This window comes from Cherax quadricarinatus, chromosome 19 (assembly GCF_038502225.1).
Source record: "Cherax quadricarinatus isolate ZL_2023a chromosome 19, ASM3850222v1, whole genome shotgun sequence".
NCBI classification, from domain to species: domain Eukaryota; kingdom Metazoa; phylum Arthropoda; class Malacostraca; order Decapoda; family Parastacidae; genus Cherax; species Cherax quadricarinatus.
Window position 1 is genome coordinate 40,663,780 of NC_091310.1, and position 16,787 is coordinate 40,680,566.

The following is a 16,787-nucleotide window of genomic DNA, read 5'->3' on the forward strand; positions in this document are numbered from 1 at the left end:
ATCACAACTACAAGTCAATATGTACCTCAGCCATAAAAGATGGTGGGTTAAGAAAACTGTAATTCACTTAGGATAAATTCCATCTTTATATTTTCATATCTGACAAACTCATTAAATATGCTAAAGAGCATTTCTAGTACATGCTCTACAATAACCATGTTTACTCTCCACTCACTGCAGACACTTGTAATTCGACATTACTATTCAGTACATATATCCCAGCACACTTCTCCCATCCCTCAATGATCCATCTATAAATTCTTTCATTTACAATTCTTAGAGAATGAAGTTTTAAAAATTTCTAGAGCAGGTAACAAAAAAATGTTCTATATTATGCTAATTACAGAAAATTATTTCAAGCCATTTAACTTTCACATTAAAAGAGAGAAACTTCATCACATTCTAAATTTCATATCATGCACTTACGACTTACTCTTCTGGAAAAAATGCATTACCAATGGAAATACCACACGAACGTAGTAATGGGCCAAGTGTGTTTAAATATAAGTGAACTTAGCAGTGCAATGTGCCAAACAGTTTCATGTATGAATGAGCCTTTTAAAGCACCAAATGGATTTAAATAAAAACAAATCTAGTTATGCACAAAAATATTCTAAATAAGATTACCTTATACTACTTTCTCGGCTACAGTATTATTAGCCCTTTCACAGTCTCCCATGTAGATCTACATCACTGATGTCAGTGTCACTTACATAGATCTATGTCTTAAGCATAGCTTCCTCAATTATGTTGTGATTGGTAAATTTTGACCTTCACATGAGAGAATGGATCTGTGCTGTGGGTCAGCACAGTATGTATAAAAAAGAATTCTGCCCCATGCAGTGCATGATGTGAACAGCTAAACTCTGCCCTTGTGTTTGGTTTAAAATATTGACTTTGAAGCATGTTCTAGGATGATTTTCAATTTTTTATTGCCTGAAAGTTTGGTGGTATCAACTGATACACTAAAAGACATAATAGTTAAATAGAGATGATTTTGATCAGTTTCAGACAAAGTGGCTTGAAATAGGCCTCAAAGTGGTGGAAATACAGTAGAAACCATTAAGTCGCACGATCATTACTAGCATTTTCAATATTATGCTATTGAAATTTAAGTTTTCATTTCTTATAGAAGCGCACCCACTTACATCAAGGCATGCGGGAGTGGAATTCATTTCTATTCATGGCATGCATTTCTGTTAAGAAGTGCTGGAGCAAAATTCATTGCCACTGGAAGCATGCATTTCATGGCTGTAGCAGGCAGCCCTGAAGCCTCCCCAATATGTATTAGGGAACTTTATTGTCTTAGCAGTGTGGAGCAGGGTGAGAGGGAGTGATGGGACATAAACAAATAAGCCTCTTAAGCAGGTCAGTGTATCTAATGCATACCTTACAACTTTAGCTCAGTGCACAGTGCTCTTTTTTCACTGCCCCATCCTGTCTCTTAGATATTTATCATGGCTTCCAAACGAAGTGCAGATGATGCTGGTGAAGCAAGAAGATTAAGTGTGATACTATGCCTATCTTGAAAAAACTGGAGGTAATTGAGATGCTGAAGGGCAGTACATGTATCCTGGAGACAACACGAGTGTTTGACGTTAGAGAATCAACAATTTAATCAATTTGAGACAATGAAACAAAGATAAGGGCTTGTGCAATGAGTAACCCTCACAAAGAACAAGGAATAGGTCCACAGCCACCCCTCTCCACTCACTTCAACATGTTAAGCATCCTGAACTTAACTTGAAGGTAACATATAATACATGTCTTTCTTTCAACACACCGGCCGTATCCCACCGAGGCGGGGTGGCCCAAAAGGAAAAACGAAAGTTTCTCCTTTTTCTTTTTCTTTCTTTCTTTCAACACACCAGCTGTATCCCACCGAGGCGGGGTGGCCCAAAAGAAAAAACGGAAGTTTCTCCTTTCAAATTTAGTAATATATACAGGAGAAGAGGTTACTAGCCCCTTGCTCCCGGCATTTTAGTCACCTCTTACAACATGCATGGCTTAAGGAGGAAGAATTCTGTTCCACTTCCCCATGGAGATATGAGGAAATAAACAAGAATAAGAACTAGAAAGAAAATAGAAGAAAACCCAGAGGGGTGTGTATATATGTGCTTGTACATGTATGTGTAGTGTGACCTAAGTGTAAGTAGAAGTAGCAAGACATACCTGAAATCTTGCATGTTCATGAGACAGAAAAAAGGACACCAGCAATCCTACCATCCTGTAAAACAATTACAGGCTTTCGTTTTACACTCACTTGGCAGGACAGTAGTACCTCCCTGGGCGGTTGCTGTCTACCAACCTACTACCTATGGACATATAATACATGTATACAGTATTAATGTAGCCATTTGTTAGCTAATGTGCTTTCTTTTAATGTCTGAACCTCACTACAGTTATGGTATTTCACAAAGCATCATCACTGCCACTGTTCAGTAAGAAAAACTATTATTTTTATGATATTCAAGAAATTATTTATAGCTCTCTCAAAGGTTTGAAGAACATAACCCTATTTTTTCAAATACATTTTTCAGTCTATAAATCATAGAAATCATTTGTAGCTCAGTTTTCAGGAACAAAACAAGTGAAAATTATGATCTTCCACTGTATTAAATTTTTGGAAGGGCAGAGGCCCTCCTACCTCCTCCCATTGTCTGTTTTATGGGTTTTTATTAGGTCTGCTTCAATTATTGGGATGACCTAAACAATGATCAACCATTCTTAGTGTTATATTTGACTGGCTGATAAATGTAGCAAAGCTTTGATTTTTTGTGTGATGATGCATTCAAAATGAAGGGCAAGTGTTATGTAAGAAAGACCTAAAGACATGATTAATGAACAAAGGAAAGGTTGCTTTAGTGGTTGAAATGTCTACAGCATCTATTTTAGACTTTTTAAATTGGAAATTGATTTTTGTGTAGAGTTGGCTAAATTACTGATTTCAGGGCACATTATGTGGTACTTTTGATAACTGAATGGCAATTTTTATGTTCTTAATTGATAGAATAGATGGTATAATAGCAAAATAACCAGAAATTGGGTCATTTTGAGCCATGTAACTGGCCTAAAATAGGCCTCAAAGTGGGAGAAATCAGCGAGGAGTAAATTGTGCCAACTGCCAACTTAGTGCCTGTATATTTCTGTAAGTTTTCCATCAAATTTTGCATTTTTTAGTGTCATTACCTTCAGAAAAGGACTCTCCACCATTTTAGAAGTTTCTTGAAAAATTGCAACACTGACAGCAGTTCTAATATCAGAGGTCGTGACAGTAGCAGCTCTGCTTAAATGTAGTCCCAATATCATGATATTAGTAGTTTACTGCAATACCTCTATTATGAATATTCCAACTTGGTCACAAATCTGCTATATGACTGGAAACCATTAAAAACTTTTTCTGTAATACTGAGTTGATTGAGCAGCAGGTGGAGGTGCATGGTGTGGAGGAGGCCCAGGTGGATGAGAAGGAGGGGCTTGTGGTGGTGGTGTAGACCACTGACTAGCTGTTGTATACTGCCCCTCATATTGAGGACGACTCCCATATGTTGTTGGAGGTGGGACAGTTGGAGCTACATTTGAGTATGGGGGTGGTGGGACAGTGGGGTTTGGAGGAGGTGGTGCTGCAGGGTTTGGTGGGTATGTATACTGAGCTGGCTGACTGCTGTATGGTGTAGTGAAGGATGAGGAATATGGAGAAGGCTGTGAATGGGTTGGAGGAGGCTGTGGGTGGGCTGGAGGTGGACTTGTGAATGTATGAGTAGGTGGAGGATGTGTTGGTGGCAAGTGAGGGGGTGGATGAGTGGGTGTTGGACGAGATGGAGCAGAGTGCTGGAAAGATGAATGCTCAGGGGGATCCTGGAGCGGGACTGTAATAAGATTGGTTCGGGCTGTGGTCATAACAGGAATAACAGAAATGTGATGTGATGTTCCTTGGTGAGTGGAGGGTGATTGATGTGACTGTGAATGACCAGTGGCAAACTGTCCAGACCCTTGACGTGCAAACTGTGAAGCAGAATATGATTCACGGTGATCATAACCTTCCTTTCCAACCCTAGGGTCTGACATTGAACGTGGATCTTGCCTAACCTCCCCTCTTGGGTCCCCTCTTGATTCTCGACATTCACCTCTAGGGTCACGATGACTCAGACGTTCTTCTTTCATGTCTTCTTTAGGCACACCAGGAACTCCAGACATTTTCATATGTCGATGATCAATGTGAGCCTATGTAAAAATAATAGAAAATTATAAAATGTTATTGTTTATCAAAATAATAATAAAGTTCCTTTAATAAATCAAGATTAATTCTGTGATTTATTATCTGTGCTACCTACACTCATAAAGGAGCAAAAGCCATGTCACTTAATAAAGTAGCCTTTAACCCTTCCTCCTTACATACTAGTTCAGATGCACACTTTACATCTCATCAGCCCTTTTCCTTATGGAAGTACAGAATACAAGCATAAGACCACTAGGTATGGGTATCATAATATTTAGAACAGGCTTTTATTGGGACTACATTTTGCTCAGGGTCACAATTAATGTATGTTCTGCATGCTGTGCCTTTATACCCATTTTCTTCATGACTGAAGTTTATTGAATTATCTCAATAATCTCATAAATTTACTTCATTGTTCAGTCTACATTTTTTTCCTTCTAAATCTAGAATGGTTCCTGTGCACATAAATAAATAGCACATAAATAAATAAAACAGCTTTACCTGAAGATCTCTCTGGGACAAGTATGTACGCTTGCAAACTGCCTTATTGATTGTGTAGTTGCACATAAACACTGTGCCTAAGCCAGTCTGCTCTACCCTAGCCACCCGCTCTCCACACCGAGCACACACTCGGTCTTCGCTTCGTGCACACCACAGACAAAATACATGTTTACATGGAATCTGCAAAATAATTTTTGTTACTTTCTCACAGAATCACCATAAAATATAGCCAAAATCTTTTTAAGAGAATGATGCACAATGGCTTCTAACTGATAATTTTTTTATGATTCCATACCAACATTATATTGAAAAATACAATCTTCAAACAGATAAAAACAAGTATGATTTTTATATTACTTGTGTAAAACAAATAGAGAAGGGATATTGCTACAAAGAGTAACTGTCTTACCATTCGTCCATAGATAAGAATTGGTTTGTTACATGCATCACAAATGTGGATCCGAGGAGAAAGTACTTTTTCGCCAATCAAATTAACTGGGTGATCCCAAGATAATCGAAGCATAGGAGCAGGTGGGCCACGGTCTAAAGTTGTGAAGGTGGGAGCCTCCAGTGATGAGATGTCACAGTCTTGATCAACTGCAAAGATGATGGATTAATAGGAAACATCTTATCTTACCAATGTTGTTTTATATAGAATTACAACAAAGTAGTATATCTCACAACAACCAAAAAACAAATCTAGTTCTATAGTTTTGAGTAATAATATCTTTTAGATTACCAGATATAGTGTATTTCAAAAATTTACACTAGCAAGATATTTAGTAATAGGAATGTGTCAAAAATAAGGGCAAAAACAGCTAAGAGAGAAGATCTGTCATATTGTGTTGCAAATGAGAAACAGTTTAGTCAAAATGCACCTGAAGCTGCAGCCAATCTTCAAATCTACAAAGGATTACAGGAAGAATAAAAGATAAAAAATGTTTAAAGGAGAGTTTTTTTATTATGTATGATGAAACGTGTCTTAAATAAAAAAAATTCTATAACAATTAAAAATATGAAGTCCTGTTGTTTTTGCACAATTCTCTCCAGTGACAATCAGGTAATGTATATCACATTTCCATGCCAACCCAGTAAAATAAAAAAAATTGAACAAAAGTGAATCGTGTACCAAAAAATAGTCTATTATATGTAGGAACTTTCAAAGTGATTCAACTACAGGTGCAACACTGATTTACTGGCAATGGATGGTCCATCACCTCGTTTAGTCCAGAGAAAATTTTCAGGCTACTTTTTTTGCCAGATTAATGTACTGGGAAACCTCAGATATAAGTGAGTGTACATAGTACACTCACTTATGTTGTTTACAATACAGCTGTTGAGTAGTTGGTGATCCCTCGATTTTGTGCAGTTCTTAGCATATTTTTATAACAATTAACCCTAGCCATGGCCAGGGTTAATAGGTATACAAGTAATTTGTCAACTGCTATGTGCCCCATGGCCTGGTGGCTAAAGCTCTCGCTTCACATGGTGAGGGTCTGGGTTTGATTCCCGGTGAGGATAGAAACATTGGGTGTGTTTCCTTACACTGGTTGTCTATGTTCCCCATAAGTAAAATGAGTACCTGGGTGTTAGTCAACTGGTGTAGGTAGCATCCTGGGACAAAACTGACCTAATTTGCCTGAAATGCTCTGCATAACAAGCGGCTTTCTATATAGTAGTACGTCATTAATGTCAGCTAGGCCTATGTACCTTGTACATGTATTCGTAGAAATAAAGATACATGTATATTATTACATATTATTATTGTAAGTTAACTGAGCTGTCAGGTGAATAATCAAAGACCAAGAACAATGTTCCTTTGTAGCAGAGCAAGAGCTAATAAATTTTTATTTGATGCATGAAAAATTATACAGGGAAAGTTCAAAACACATGAAATGACTTCATTTTGAAAAAAATATTTAAAAAGATAGCCATGAAAAATGTATCATAGCAATAGGCCTTCAGTTGAAAATCCTGTGGCCTCAAGTGCCCTGTACATCCTTGTAACATCACAGATCCATGATGAAACAGTCAACTATGAAACAGACAGTAATCGTGACAACCCTCAACTTCCGGACCTATGCGATTAGCTCCACAGTTCTGGTAAATTCTAAAATTTGCCATTTTGTTAGCAATAGTACTGCACCATTCTTTGTAAGCACAGTAATTAATAAACATGTTTCATTTATAATGTTTAAGTTTCCATGAGACCATGGTGGGTCAAAAGCATATTTTTTAATTATTATTATGTGACCTCCATTGGTCTAGCAAAATCGATATGTCAGCAAGACCTAGGAACCAACTGTGCTGGTAAATTGGTGTTGTACCTGTATTAGTATTGGTTAGGTAGACTTACATTGTTTTGCCTTTGGTGGTTCATTCTCCTTTGGTGTTGGCTCCTCATCCTCCTCTTCACTCTCTATCTGTCAACGATCAAAAATAAGAGTGACAAATTATTTAAAAACCACAAAATTATGTATACTACAAGGAAACTTATATCATTACTTAAATAATTCATAACAATGAAAGTTAAAGACACTGTATAAACAAAGTACCTCTTTGGTAAAAATTTATACATCATCAATATAAGCATTTCTTTGTACCTTTAAATGACATTTTTTTAAAAGCTCTAGCAGAACATTTATTTATGCTGTACATTTGTGACAAGGCTTATTTCAACAATAAAATTTTCTTTCTGTATTAGATAACGAAGTGTCTAACTGGACCAGCAGGAAGTTGACTGGCAGCTATGTATTAAACAGTATATTAAAGGCTACTGAATGAAAGCTGGGTAATAACCAATTTGTTAGTTAAGTTAGGTTAAGTAAACCTATGAACAGTAACATATAAAGTATATAACCACACACAAGTAAACTGAAAATAAATGACCACAACATATATGGCAATGAAGTACTCCTCCAGCAGCTGCTAACTCAATATCTGTTGGTTTCAGCAACCAACTGCCCATCTAATATCCTTGATCATATGTTAATTAATACACTAATGAATCTTTTGAACCCTTATTGGTACCAAACATTATAAAAATCATTTTCAGGAACAGTGTAACTCCTCACCATATTCCTTTTCTTAACTCGTAATCCTCTTGGTGGGGCCTTTGCTCTGCCTCTTGGCCGGCCCCTCCCTCGGCCACGGCCTCTACGTCGCCGCTCTTCATACTCTTTACCTGAGACAGATACTGAACTGTAATCACATAAAAAAAGAATGTTTCCCAAGCTGATGACTGATATAATAGCAGTTAAAATCCATCAAAATTGAGTAAATTATAGAAGAAATAAGTATTTTGTATGAGTACGTATCATGATTTGATCATTATACACAAACATCCTTAATACAGTGGACCCCCGCATAACGATTACCTCCGAATGCGACCAATTATGTAAGTGTATTTATGTAAGTGCGTTTGTATGTGTATGTTTGGGGGTCTGAAATGGACTAATCTACTTCACAATATTCCTTATGGGAACAAATTCGGTCAGTACTGGCACCTGAACATACTTCTGGAGTGAAAAAATATCGTTAACCGGGGGTCCACTGTACTTTTAAATGACAACCTTCATACCACAAACGTAAGAGTAACATTTATATACCAAGCTAAGAATTACAGAGTCTAAATTTGCTATGCTGTAGCCTACACCCACTCAACCTCTCATACACCTGTGAGGGCAGAATGAAGGCTAAGATCATTTTACTGGTGAGTGTTAATTCACTGGCATTACATAAAAGTAAAAAAAAACAGGCTGAATAATAAATTAAATAAGAAATTTCTGATGTTACAAAATTTCTGAGAAACCAGCTAGTCAGATTTAAAGGTCCTGGAAGAGGAAAGTACAATGCCTGCACTTCAAAATTAGGAGTGGGGATGCCACAATTTGGAGAAGTGACAAATGCAGCTCAAATGAACTCGAACTCTCTAGAGAGCCATGGAATTAGGAGAGACATGAAGGAAGTGTATAAATGAAATAACAGGAACAAACAACGGGGATATAAACAGTGTGACTCTAACTATGGTATACAATGCTGACAAGTTACTAAGTGAGACAATTAACTTCTCATTACTGCACACCATAATTATATTTGCACTGTAACACAATGATATCTAGGTACAAAGGACATCTTTGACAAATTATTGCCTAACCGTTAGTTAAGAGTCAGAACGGTTGGATCTGAGAGGACCCTGCTTAATATGGGCCAGTAGGTTTGCTTGATACAGTACCTCTCACTCTTACATTCTTGCTTTTACTAGTGGGCCACACCTCTTCTGTTATCTTCAAGATTTCCTGCATCTCACATTTAGTGGTATATAAGTCCCCATTTTCATGCTTCGACTTAACATTGTTTCAGATTACGGAGCTGAGTTCTTCTCCAGGCTGAGGGACTGACTACCTCAAAACTACTTCGTCGAAGGTGATGGGCTGATTGTATCATCATTACACCATTGATTCTGCTGCCTCCTGCAGTCAACTGAAGAAGCCTCCCATGTAGGCAAAACGTTTCAGAATAAAGATACCTAATTGTTGCATATGTGTCTTACTTAATAATATTTTATTTCAGCATGATACAATGTTTGTACAAAGGAGAATAACATTTGGGTGTACATGCCGAAAGCCCCTTAAAAAAAAAAAAATATGCAGAGTATTCCGGGCAAAAATAGCATAATAAAAATAACCAAGACATGACTTGCAGCAATGAATTCAAGTTGGAGAAATTTAGATTTAGAAAGGTTATAGGGAAGTATTGGTTTGGCAATGGCGCTGTTGATGAGTGGAACTGTGGAAAGCTTTAAATATAGGTTGGATGGGTACATGACTGTGGATAGGTGTGAAAAGGATTTGCCTAGCAAGAGCTAGTAGACCTAATGCAGTGTCCCATCCTTCTTATGGTCTAACTTTAATCTTATCGACCCAAAAACTTTTAAAGCCGGGAAGACAGATCAAGGTAACTATGATTAGCGATATTAATATCACAATATCTTCAGAATGTGAGTTGTCCTCTCGTTACACTCGTGCTAGAGGTATAAAAAATGTACAATACAACTTATTCCTTGCCTTTTGTTTCCATGGGCATTGTTAAAACGTTGTTGACGAGAGTCGTCACGTCAGAAGCACAACCAACGCTGCTCACACTCTTTAATACGGCTCATGTAATGTAGCAACTAACAGGTTTATTTCTTAAATTAACAAGTTAATAAATTTCTTTTGGTTGTTTTGGTATCTTGTATATATCAAATAAGTTATTTTAAAGATATTAACAATATTACATTGCTAAACGTGTTTGAAAATTTTAAAATATATATTTAATAGCACGGATATAATATTCATCTCCATCTCGCACTCACATTCATATTACATTCGTAAAATATGTAAATTATAAAACTAGGTCACTCATCTTTAATTTATGAACCCAGTTACTATTTATTCATTATCTGTAAATATATTTATATATGTATGTGTAAGAACGCCAAAAAATCATTAATATATAGGTTGAATTATGTCAGCGGCCTAAAAATGTTTCATACGTAAATTACGTGAAATAAACGTGATTACATGTATGATTACATTAGTGGTAGTTTAAGTGTGCTTTTTAGATATAAATGAGGTGAAGTTAAGAGAGGACAAGAGTAGATGTAAGGGAGAAGTGGAGGAAGTAAGGACAGTGTCAAGGTCACAGACGTCACCAGAACTGCCGTCACTTTTCCCGACAGTGAGTACTCGACTCTTATTTTTTCGTCATTTGACTAAAATGAATCGTGTCTGTCATTCAACTGGTCAGCGACATCGTAGGTAAATCGTGACTGGTAACGAGATGGTGGGAGTGGTAATGGCAAGTGGTAACTGACAAGCAAAAGGAGGGAGACGTAGTACGGGTACACACGGGGGAGAAGCCTTATTATGGGAAGCAGGTGAATGAACGTTCACTCACTCACTCACTCTCTCTTACTCACGCTGACAACTTCTGGATTATGATTAAAAATGTAGCCATTTTTTTTCTAATACAATATACTTCGGAAAGGCTTCAGAATCTTAGTATAACTGGGAGGGGGAGGCAGTGCTACTTTCTGCCTGCCTCTGCATTATTTCCTTGATACATGCAAATTACAAATTATATACGAAAGCTTTATGAAGGGTTATAATAATTTGTCGCCGCTATGACCATAATATTCTTGTGTTTAATTCAGTCATTGTAGTAACCTTTAAACATCCAAGAAATGCTGTATAAATATGTTTAATAACTCCATATTATTATTACATTCATGAGGGAATGAGAGGCAATCAGATCCAAGGAAAAGGATAGTAGCTCCAGTTCTTTGGATCAAGAGCCCTTACCTGCATTAACGTATCTTCCTTGAAGAAAAAAAAAAATACCATAACTGTTGTAAGTAATATCCTGACCAAAATTTCAGTGTGTAAAAAAATGGCCTGCTGCAAGTGGTCAACTGTTTTAGATTGAGATTATTTGTAATCACTCCATTACAAAGTATACAACAATCAGAAAGCCAGTAGGATGTACAGTATTGGGTGAAATATATACACACACTACAGTGTATCTAATAATGTTGAAAACTATGAAAAATCTTATATATTTAGCCCAAATATATCATATCTTATGGATTTAAACCGTACAGACTGTAGACTACATGTATAAAATCAGTTCATCTTTTTTTTTTTTGTATATTACAGTAAATATTGGAAGGCATTATTCAAAATCCTCATGCTGTCTGTTTTTAACCAGGTAGTCTTAGATACTGAGTACCCAATAATAATACTGGATTCTCTGTTATTTAATGTAGTTTAGTTTTCTTCTTTAATGTAAGCTATGTACAAATGTAATTACTATATAGTACATACAGTATAAGTATTTATAGTTTGAATTCTGCCATTACATGCTATTACATACATATTATACATAATTATCATAGACACATGAGAGTGACATTTTATGATGACTTAACCTAGGATATATCTAGTCCCTAAAATTTTTCATATGGATTTAAATCCATGTTTGTTCCAGACCACATGTAAATACTTGTAGTGTAGTTGATTTTGACAGCAAGGTACTGAGAGTACATTAGCTGTAATCTCACACATTAGTCATTCAGATCATTAATATAGGGCTCAAGAAAGGCAGTCAGTCTCATAAAGCACTTGATTATGCTGTTAATGTGACCCCCCTCATGAGGATTTGAGAAATACACAGTAATAATATAATATAAAAAGTTACAAATAGATATATTATTACTTTTCAGTGGTATTATATAAAATAATGTTTTTTAATAATACAAATTCTGTTTTTGCATATTTATAATTGGCATTCCACTGCTAAACTTGTATGTACAGTATTGTACATTCATTTAAAGTCTTGCAGTCTCTTCAAGAAGTGATGCCATGATATTAGTGAACTGTTCTTTATCCAAGGAAATGAAGCTATTCCCAGCTTGAATCAAACCTAATTATCCCACTCCTCCCATTCCCTAGGCACCATATGACTATCAGGTTCAGTGTTTCCACATGAATATAATAATATACTCCTGCCTTATTATTCTAGCACTCTCTTGAAGATAACAAAAATACTGAATCAATAAAGATACCCAAGTGTTGCTATATATATGTGTCTTATGCATCAGTTTGCTGATACTGTATACCATCAATAACACAAGTACATGTACTGAATGATGATCAGTAAAGATACCCAATTATTGCATATGTGTCTGATTCATCAACTTCTTGGTATTGTATACCATCAGTAATACAAGAACTGAATGATGCAGTTTTGCAATAAGAACTAAATAAAGAAATTTTGTGGAAATTGTTTTAGTGTGGTTCCCCCTCCCCCACATACATGCAGTTGATGATACTTGTAGGAATCACCACATTGAATTGTAAATTGACTTCCTGAGCATTTGGCATGACCAATCACAAGTCCTTAGAAGTGCGGTATGTTTAGAGTGATGCAGTGCCAATTATGACTACAGTATGTCAAAAAAAAAAAAATATGCTATATCAATAGTGATATTGTTTAGAATTATCAGTTTAAAATAATATTCTGTATCTATTTATAAGTTTTTTTCTATTTGTGGCTGTGAATGGTATTAAAAATAGTCCTCATTGTTGCCTATTATTCACATTAACAGCATACAAAAGCCATCTAAAATTCAGTTTACTGTTCATTGTGGTAATGTTTGATACTTTACATTATTTATTATTATTATTATTATTATTATTATTATTATTTTATTATTAATACATACCAGTATTTATGTGAAGCACTAAATCAGTTTGGGTCATTAGCTCAAGAAGTGTTGGAGGCTTTTTTCTGTGTCTGACCACCCAGGCTGTTAGTGTTTGTTGCACACTGTAGTTACATTGTTGTATCGAACTTCTCAAAAACAGTATGATTCAACAGAGCAGGTCCCCTCGTATCATCAACACTTGCATCAGCTGATTTTAGGAAAAACTAAGAAAGAATTTGTGGCAAGTGTTTCATAGGAATGTGATTATTATATCAGGACAACATAAGGAATGTGTGCTTTTCAAATTGTGATCACTTGCATTGTTATAGCCCCTTGACTGGTAGTGTTGTGATGGTGTGATAGACCCCAGCTGGTGATGGTGTGGTGCACCTCAGCTGGTGATTGTGTGGTAGATTTTAGGTGGTGATTGTGTGGTAGACTTCAGGTGGTAATGAAGTGTTAACTTCAGGTGGTGATGGTGTGGTAGATTTCAGGTGGTGATGGTGTATTAGACTTCAGGTTGTGATGGTGTATTAGACTTCAGGTGGTGATGGTATGGTAGACTTCAGGCAGTGAAGGTGTGGTAGATTTCAGCTGGTCATGGTGTGGTAGACTTCAGGTGGTTATGATGTGGTAGGTCATGGTGTGGTACACCTCAGCTGATGATTGTGTGGTAGACTTCAGCTGGTGATGGTACAGTAGACTTCATCTGGCGATGGTGTGGTCGACTTCAGTTGGTGATGGTACAGTAAACTTTAGCTGATGGTGTGGCAGCACTCAGATGGTGATGGTGTGGCAGCACTCAGCTGGTGATGGTGTGGCAGCACTCAGCTGGTGATGGTGTGGCAGCACTCAGCTGGTGATGGTGTGGCAGCACTCAGCTGGTGATGGTGTGGCAGCACTCAGCTGGTGATGGTGTGGCAGCACTCAGCTGGTGATGGTGTGGCAGCACTCAGCTGGTGATGGTGTGGCAGCACTCAGCTGGTGATGGTGTGGCAGCACTCAGCTGGTGATGGTGTGGCAGCACTCAGCTGGTGATGGTGTGGCAGCACTCAGCTGGTGATGGTGTGGCAGCACTCAGCTGGTGATGGTGTGGCAGCACTCAGCTGGTGATGGTGTGACAGTTAAGTGTCGGAGAGTGTGGTTGATCACCAGTTTTTCTTGGGTTGTGCTTGTGCTAATGTTAGTGTGGCTACTGATGGAGTGTGGCGCCGACGAGGGGGGACAAGGGGAAAGTGAGAGGGATCACACAACAGGAGCCAGCTCTCTTAGAGGGGAAACTCCAAAGAGAGAGCTCCATTAGAGGAGCTCCAAGGAGGGAGCTTCCTTAGAGAAGGAAATGCAGGGAGAGAGCTGTCTTAGAGAAGGAGATGCAGGAAGAGAGCTGTCTTAGAGGAGGTGCAGGGAGAAAGTTCTCTTAGAGGAGGTGCAGGGAGAGAGCTGTCTTAGAGGAGGAGGAGGCGCAGGGAGAGAGCTCTCTTAGAGAAGGAGATGCAGGGAGAGAGCTGTCTTAGAGGAGGTGCAGGGAGAAAGTTCTCTTAGAGGAGGTGCAGGGAGAGAGCTCTCTTAGAGGAGGAGGAGGCGCAGGGAGAGAGCTCTCTTAGAGAAGGAGATGCAGGGAGAGAGCTGTCTTAGAGGAGGTGCAGGGAGAAAGTTCTCTTAGAGGAGGTGCAGGGAGAGAGCTCTCTTAGAGGAGGAGGAGGCGCAGGGAGAGAGCTCTCACCATTGTCATCATTATCATCATCAGGAGGGAGCGCCTGTAGAGGAAAACTTGCAGTAGGAAAGTCCCTGGCCTTTGGTTGGTTTATTATATTTAAACCCTATCTGCTACACGAGAATAATTAAAATTGCGTATAACCAGTACACCACCATTCAAGGTTAATTTAGTCCCTAGAAAAAAGGATTATAATACATTCATCGTATATTCGCTGAGATACTCACCTCTTGGTGTATATACACTGGAGGTAACACATTTTTTGGTGTACAGTACTTGCACTGGAAGATACACATCTTTCGATGCATATACACAGATACACACACCTCGGTATATATACATACTGCCTGAACTCCTTTTCCCTGAGCTGTTAATTCGCGTGATTAAATGTTGAGTGGGGAAGAGCGGCAGTTTGCCAAGACTTGCGCGATAACATATATTTAACCTGTTAGACTAACAAGACATTGTACAGTAAAAAGAGATGCAATAGCCGCTATTGCTTGCCATGAGAGGCAGGTCTGATAACTCGGTAACCTCTGTTGTAGTGTCATTGACTCAATGGAGAGTGGGTGAATATCAGTGGAACCAGCCTAATATAGGCCGGTAGGCACAATAGAGTACCTATTTTCTTATATTATTGACATCTTACCGCCCTGACATAAAACTGAATTTTGCCCCGATTTGTTCCGAGTTTGTTTGGCAACATCACTCATCCTGTGAGTAAACATACCATCATAAAAGCAGTACATTAGAGCCCCCCAAAAAGTTAGCCTGGTCACGTGAACTTCATCCTTGGCTGCTTCAATATATAGATATCACTGTTTTTACAGTTTGGAGTGTTTTTAGGTATACCTTTACAAATTACAATTATAAAATTGCAGCAGATCCTGTGTTTTCTGGTGCATTTATATCCAACATACAATATGGAGACCAGCTGACCTGCATAGTTTAGATGAAGGGTTATCAGCAGGCGAGTTGTGTTCTATATTCTTAAGACTTTCTGTCTTATGCTTCATGCTGTGAAGGAGAACATATGCATTTAGCTCTTGAGGGGGAGGGAGGAATTAATTTGAAGATAATGATTTATCTCCTATTTTGTAAACGGGTATCACATTATGTGTAAATATCTTCCACGTTTCTGCTTCACACCAGACAATCTCAAAAGACAGAGCCTATGTAAGGAAATGTAAAGTGTGTGTGTGTGTTTGTGTTATGAATAGTCTTAATAGAGTGGCGACCCATCCTCCCAGAGGCAAAGTCAGTACTATTCACAAGTTAAATACACAGTTCACACTGGACATACAGTAGTTAAAAAGACAGTCCACACTGGGCAATACTTAGTCAACGCATGTTAGTGTACAATCCACCGATGGAAGTCACAAGACAGCGCTCATAAATTGTGGCAAAAATGACTGCGGTGGGTGTTTATGTGGGAGACTGTGTGGAGTGGAGACAGCATCTAAGCTCACATTATTCCCTGGTCGGCAGTAAAACACCATCTGATCTCAGAGCCAGATTGGGGTATGGGAAGGGAAGACTGGAAGGCTGCATCACTTTACATAAGAGTTCAGTCCTGCCCATGCTTATTATATAGATAATTCAAACCAGTGACACCACCTTCCTTTGGCTAATTCATTGTTACGAATTAGTGTCAAACTTTTCATACAATGTTATAAAAAATTGAAATAATAACGAGAAAATAATATGGGTTGTTATAACGAAGGGCTTGACCCTGAACATTATCTCATCTGTCAGACAGTGATGGGGATACCTTATTACAATAACAATCTTAGCAGTAAACACTAATAGTTAAACACCAAACAAACAGACAAGCACCAAATAATGTATATACATTACATAAACCAATATTAAGATTAATTCTAAGCAACGGCACCAGTATGAGTCTTCCTTTATGATGAGCTGAGCCTCATCCCACTTCATTAGATGACCGTTGATATTTCTATGTATGAGTTTAAACTTAACAGCATCGAATGATGAAATTTACACTGGGAGGAACACAGGACGTAAAACGTCCATATTTAGATGTTATGATTTGCCTTTCTTTTTCATTAAAAATGTTCTGTAAATCAGCTTCTCAGAAAATG

The 16,787-nt window shown here is 37.8% G+C and overlaps 2 protein-coding genes and 1 long non-coding RNA gene across 7 annotated transcripts in view; 2 read left to right on the forward strand and 1 right to left on the reverse strand.

Moving 5' to 3' along the window:
* Positions 1–9,302, forward strand: part of LOC138852939 (uncharacterized) — a 23,977-nt gene extending 14,675 nt beyond the window's left edge. Inside the window, exon 3 of the long non-coding RNA XR_011392198.1 lies at positions 9,083–9,302. This is a non-coding gene — a long non-coding RNA (uncharacterized lncRNA). The remainder of the gene's footprint in view (positions 1–9,082) is intronic.
* Positions 63–15,057, reverse strand: LOC128688340 (E3 ubiquitin-protein ligase Hakai). Of its 4 annotated transcripts, none has more exons than XM_053776138.2 (6): positions 14,910–15,057; positions 7,795–7,904; positions 7,077–7,143; positions 5,130–5,317; positions 4,721–4,900; positions 63–4,224 (listed from the first exon to the last, which is right to left on the reverse strand). In XM_053776138.2, the coding sequence occupies exons 1-6, from the start codon at positions 15,022–15,024 to the stop codon at positions 3,388–3,390; spliced, it is 1,497 nt and encodes a 498-aa protein (XP_053632113.1). In that variant the 5' UTR covers positions 15,025–15,057; the 3' UTR covers positions 63–3,387. The 4 variants fall into 4 exon arrangements, with proteins under 4 accessions (XP_053632113.1, XP_053632115.1, XP_053632116.1 ...); XM_053776140.2 differs by lacking the exon at positions 14,910–15,057 and adding an exon at positions 12,987–13,038; XM_053776141.2 differs by lacking the exon at positions 14,910–15,057 and adding an exon at positions 9,787–9,896.
* The window catches only part of Gyg (glycogenin 1), a 122,139-nt gene continuing 115,656 nt past the window's right edge, over positions 10,305–16,787 (forward strand). The window contains exon 1 of one of the 2 annotated variants that reach the window (XM_053776144.2): positions 10,305–10,441. In XM_053776144.2, the coding sequence (XP_053632119.1) occupies position 10,441 (1 nt within the window). In that variant the 5' untranslated portion in view covers positions 10,305–10,440. The remainder of the gene's footprint in view (positions 10,442–16,787) is intronic. The other variant, XM_053776146.2, reaches the window with a different exon arrangement.

Coding starts and splice junctions, on each gene's coding strand:
- LOC128688340 (XM_053776138.2), bottom strand. CDS start 15,024: ATGTATATATACCGAGGTGTGTGTATCTGTGTATATGCATCGAAAGAT. Junction 7,905..14,909: donor CAGTGTATATACACCAAGAG/GTGAGTATCTCA, acceptor TATCTGTCTCAG/GTAAAGAGTATGAAGAGCGG. Junction 4,225..4,720: donor TGTCCCAGAGAGATCTTCAG/GTAAAGCTGTTT, acceptor ATTTTTACATAG/GCTCACATTGATCATCGACA.